Here is a 5,548-nt window from a genome sequence, read left to right on the forward strand (position 1 = left end):
TGGGTGTTTATTGTGGATCCAAGTAAAATGAAATCCTTGACAACCTCAATCTTTTCTCCATTTATCATGATGTTAAGTATTGGTCCAGTTGTGAGGAATTTTGTTTTCTTATATGTTGAAGTGTAATCCATACTGAAGGCTGTGGTCTTTGATCTTCATCAGTAAGTTCTTCAAGCCCTCTTCACTTTCAGCAAGCGAGGTTGTCTCAGCTGCGTAACACAGGTTGTTAATAAGTCTTCCTCCAATCCTGATGCCCCCTTCTTCTTCATATAGTCCAGCTTCATAAAATTATTTGCTCAGAATACAGACTGAGCATGTATGATGAAAGCATACAACCCTGACACATACCTTTCCTGACTTTAAACCATGCAGTATCCCCTTGTTCTGTTCAAACGACTGCCTCTTGATCCATTTATAGATTCATCATGAGCACAATTAAGAGTTCCAGAATTGCCATTCTCTGCAGTGTTATCCATAATTTGTTATGATCCACACAGTTGAATGCCTTTGGATAGTCAATAAAACACAGGTAAACATTTTTCTGGTATTTTCTACTTCCAGCCAAGATCCATCTGACATCAGCAATGATATCCCTGGTTCCACGTCCTGTCCTAAATCCCTAAGGGAATACATAGTGACCAAACAATTCCATGGACTTCAAACGGTGCTCCTGTTTTCTAATCTTTATGTCTCCATTTGTATTTAAAATTCCATGTGAGAGAAAAATGATGGGCCTGGCGGCATTCCATTAGTGACACATAAACTTCAAAGACTGTCTTCCAAAGATTTTTTTTATTACTGGAGGTGGATTCCAAAATAACATGCAGCTTCAATTAAAGCTTTTATTTAATTGAAATAGAAATTGTTGAGGAGGACTGAGAAGTCAAGGAGAGAGGGGATACTGTCTGATGGATTTTTCTTTTCTTCAGGAATTTCTCTTGTATGCCTGACCATTCCCGTGGCCTTTGGTGTCTATGTGAATTACAGGTGGCCGAAACAATCCAAAATCATTCTCAAGGTAAGTGACTCCATGCTGTAGTTAGCACATTCTCAGATTCAGAGACTTGGAAGACAGACGTAGTAATGACTGGAATCAACAAGCCGATCAAATACAGCCCACACCCAGTAACTTTCCTTACATGTCCTGCACTTTTGGAGTCAGCCTCCATGTTTCCTCCACTTCTCTAAGCCTTGCTCTGTCACTCCTTAGGTCTGTACACCGAGGCTTGTGACACCCTGGAAAGTATGGTGCTCTTGCTTTAATGATAGAAAAGATTACGTCTGTATATGTAGACAGAGAGTGCTCAGGGCTAGTCCATTCACAGGGTTTGATACAGGCACTCTCAATTCAAAAGCTGTTCCAATATGTCTGAAATGGAGCTCTAATGTTCAAGAATATTGCTGGTTTCATGGAAAAGCAGGACAAAAGGCTGTCTTTCAGAAGTATTTTTGGGAGAACCTCTGAAGTAGTTTGCACACATGAGCAAGGGTTGAACAGATGAATATGACAGTTGAAATGAAACCATTCCCAAAGGATTGAGGAGAGTATGGCCATCGAATTATGGCAATGAGAAACTGCCCTTGACTTTGCAGGGTTATCTTTTGTCTGCTCAGAGAACAATCAAATCCCCCTGTTAAAGGGCTTTTTTTAAAGTAGATAGCTAGGGAGGAGGCATTCTAACCATGATACCATTTTTCTAGTTATAGTTTTAGGGTAAGCAAGATTGTAACATGCATTGCTTTCATGGATGTTTAAAAATATTTTAGTTGTATTTTAGCTTTATAAAGAAATAAACATTTGGGGCTAATTAGGGGGTTTAGCAAATACGCCTCAGTTCACTTTAGTTTGGGGTTTGTGATGTTTAAGGTTGAGTGTCAACTTGGCTGGCCATCATTCTCAATGGTCTGGCAGTTATGTAAGGTAGTTTGGTAGTTATGTAATGAAGTAATCTGGCAGTTATGTAATGATGTACTTATCTTCCATTTTGTGAAATAATGTAATCACCTCCATGATGTGATCTGATGTGATCAGCCAATCAGTTGTAAGGGGAATTTCCTCTGGGGTGTGGCCTGCTTCCAATATATATCGATGTTCTGGCAAAGCTCACTGGCTTTTGCTCACTCTGGATCCTGCGTCCGGCTCATCATCATCTGACCTCTGGTTCTTCGGACTTGAGCCAGTGGACTGCCGCATTGCCTGCTGATCTTGGGATTCATCAGTCTCTGCAGCCTGCAAGCAAGCAGCCTGCTGTCTTACCTGCTGATCTTGGATTCATCAGCCTCCACAGCCTGTGAGCAAGCAGCCTTCTGTCTTACCTGCTGATCTTGGATTCATCAGCCTCCACAGCCTGTGAGCCAGCAGCCTGCCATCTGATCTGCTGATCTTGAGTTCTTCAGCCCCTACAGCTACATGAGTCAGGAAAAGCCTCCAGACTGATACCTGACCCACAGACTTGGGACTTACCAGCCTCTATAACTGTGTGAGCCATTTCCTTGAGATAAATCTCTCTCTCTCTCTCTCTATATATATATATGCTTAACTAGTTTTGCTTCTCTAGAGAACACAGCCTAAGACATTACTGCTAGTGGTTATAGAGAACCAAAATTGTAAGGATCAGTTTTTTAAATTGGTTCTCAAGTCTGGTTAATCTTAAAGATGTTGATGACTCTGCTTCCAGTAGTAAAAAGAACACTGATAATCCATGGGGTGAGGTGGCAAAAGAAATATGCAAAATATCATCATCAATAGATCAAGTATTGGTGAGAGGTGAAGCTCTGGGAGATCACATGTTTGATATTTTTATACAATTTTGTCCGACTGAGAAGTATAAGGAAGCTGATTGATTGGTCCTACTTTCACTATATAAAGTGGTGAAAGAAAGAGATGAGCTCAGAGCTTCAGAGTCAAAGCTCAAGTGCTGCATAAATGACCTCAAAGTTGCCACTACAGCCTTGAAAGAAAGCCAGGTGGAAGCCCCTACCTAGAAAAATAGTAAATCAAAGCAATACTGCATTCCTGGAGGGATTGCAGAGATTACTGCCACCATCAGGGACTTGAAGTTTGCAGGAGTGGTGATTCCCACCACATCACCATTCAACTTACCTATTTAGTCTGTGCAAAACACAGATATATCTTGACAGTGGATTATTGAAAACTTAACCAGCTAGTGACTCCAATTGCAGCTGCTGTTCCAGATGTGGTTTCATTACTTGAGCAGATTAAGACATCTCCTGGTATGCAACTATTAATCTGGCTAATGCCTTTTTCTCAATTCTGGTTTTGAAGGACCACCAGAAGCAGTTTACCTTCAGCTGGCAAGGCCAGCAATACACCGTCACTGTCCTACCTAAGAGATATGTCAACTCTCCAGCTCTATGTCATAATTTAGTCCACAGGGACCTTGATCACCTTTCCCTTCCACAAGATGTCACACTGGTCCATTCACATTGATGACATTATGCTGGTTGGACCTAGTAAGGAAGAAGTGCCAAATAACTTTGGACTTACTAGTAAAACATTTGCGTGTTAGAGAGTGGGAAATTAACCTGACAAAAACTCAGGTGCCTTTCACCTCAGTGAAATTTCTAGGGGTCCAGTGGTGTGGGGCATGTTGAGATATTCCTTCTAAAGTGAAAGATAAACTATTGCATCTGCCCCCTCCCACAACTAAAAAGGAGGTGCAATGCCTGGTGGGCCTCTTTGGATTTTGGAGGCAATATATCCCTAATTTGGGTGTGCTACTCTGGCCTATTTATCAAGTGACTCGAAAAGCTGCTAGTTTTGAGTGGGACCCAGAACAAAAGAAGACTCCGTAACAGGTTCAGGCTGTAGTGCAAGTGGCTCTACCACTTGGGCCATATGATCTGGCTGATCAAATGGTACTTGAAGTGTCAGTGGCAGATAGAGATGCTGTTTGGAGTCTTTGACAGGCCCCTACTGGTGAATCACAGTGCAGGCCCTTAGGATTTTGGAGCAAAGCCCTGCCATCCTCTGCAGATAACTATTCTCCTTTTGAGAAACATCTTTTGGCTTGTTATTAGGCCTTAGTAGAGACCATGGGACACCAAGTCACCACGTGGCCTGAGCTGCACATCATAAATTGGGTGTTGTCTGACCCACAAAACCATAACATCTGACACACACAGCAGCACTCCATCATTACATGGAAGTGGTATATGTGAGATTGGGCCTGAGCAGGACCTGAAGGCACAAGTAAGTTGCATGAGGAAGTGGCCCAAATGCCCATGGTCTCCACTCTTGTCACATTACCTGCCCTCTCTCAGTCTGCACCTATGGCCTCGTGGGGAGTTCTTATGATTAACTGACTGAGGCAGAGAAAACTCATGCCTAGTTTACAGATGGTTCTGTGTGATATGCAAACACCACTCGAAAGTGGATGGGGCAGCAGTCCAGTACCTGAAGGACAGTGCTGAAGGGAAATTCTCCCAATGGGCAGAACTTTGAGCAGTGCACCTGGTTGTTGACTTTGCGTGGAAGGAGAAATGGCCAGATGTGCGGTTGTATGCTGATTCATGGGCTGTGGTCAATGCTTTGGCTGGATGGTCAGGGACTTAGATGGAACATGATTGGAAAATTAGTGACAAGGAGGTATGGGGAAGAGATCTGTGGATTGATCTCTCTGAGTGGGCCAAAGAAGTGGACATATTTGTGTCTCATATGAATGCTCACCAAATGGTGACTTTGGCAGAGGAGAATTTTAACTATCAAGTGGATAGGATGACATGTTCTGTGGAAACCAGTCATCCTCTTCCCCTAGCCACTCCCATCATTTCCCAATGGGTTCATGAACAAAGTGGCCATAGTGGCAGGGATGGAGGTTAGGCATGAGCTCAGCAACATGGACTCCCACTCACCAAGGTTGACTTGGCTACAGCCCCTGCTGAGCACCTAGTCTGCCAGCAGCAGAGACCAACACAGAGTTCCCGATGTAGCACCATTCCTCAAGGTGATCAGTCAACAACCTGGTGGCAGGTTGAATACATTGGATCTTATCTATCATGGAAAGGGCAGTGTTTTGTTCTTACTGAAATAGACATTCTGGACATGGATTTGCCTTCCTTGCATGCAATGCTGTTGCCAAAACTACTGTCTGTGGACTTACAGAATGCCTTATCCACAATCATGGTATTCCACACAGCATCACCTCAGATTAAGGGACTCAGTTCATGAAAATGTAGTGCAGTTTTGAGTGGGACCCAGAACAAAAGAAGACTCCGTAACAGGTTCAGGCTCATGGAATTCACTGGTCTTACCATGTTCCCCATCATCTTGAAGCAGCTGGCTTGATAGAATGATGAAATGGCCTTCTAATGGTGCCAGCTAGGTGGCAATATCTTGCAGGGTTGGGACAATGTTTTCCAGGAGGCTTTATATGCTCTAAACCAGCATCCAATATACATGGTGCTGTTTGTCCTATAGCCAGGATTCACGGGTCCAGGAATCAAGGGGTGGAAATGGGAGTGGCAACACTCACTATTACCCCTAGTGACCTACTCACAAAATTTTTGCTTCCTATCCCTACGACCC

At 43.3% G+C, this 5,548-nt stretch overlaps 1 protein-coding gene across 1 annotated transcript in view; it reads left to right on the plus strand.

The window, feature by feature from the left end:
* The window catches only part of SLC10A6 (solute carrier family 10 member 6), a 36,767-nt gene that overhangs the window by 19,150 nt on the left and 12,069 nt on the right, over positions 1 to 5,548 (plus strand). Inside the window, exon 3 of the mRNA XM_004390405.2 lies at positions 930 to 1,018. Coding sequence (XP_004390462.1) covers positions 930 to 1,018 — 89 coding nt within the window. The remainder of the gene's footprint in view (positions 1 to 929; positions 1,019 to 5,548) is intronic.

The sequence above is a fragment of the Trichechus manatus genome, unplaced genomic scaffold, assembly GCF_000243295.1.
Source record: "Trichechus manatus latirostris isolate Lorelei unplaced genomic scaffold, TriManLat1.0 scaffold00296, whole genome shotgun sequence".
NCBI classification, from domain to species: domain Eukaryota; kingdom Metazoa; phylum Chordata; class Mammalia; order Sirenia; family Trichechidae; genus Trichechus; species Trichechus manatus.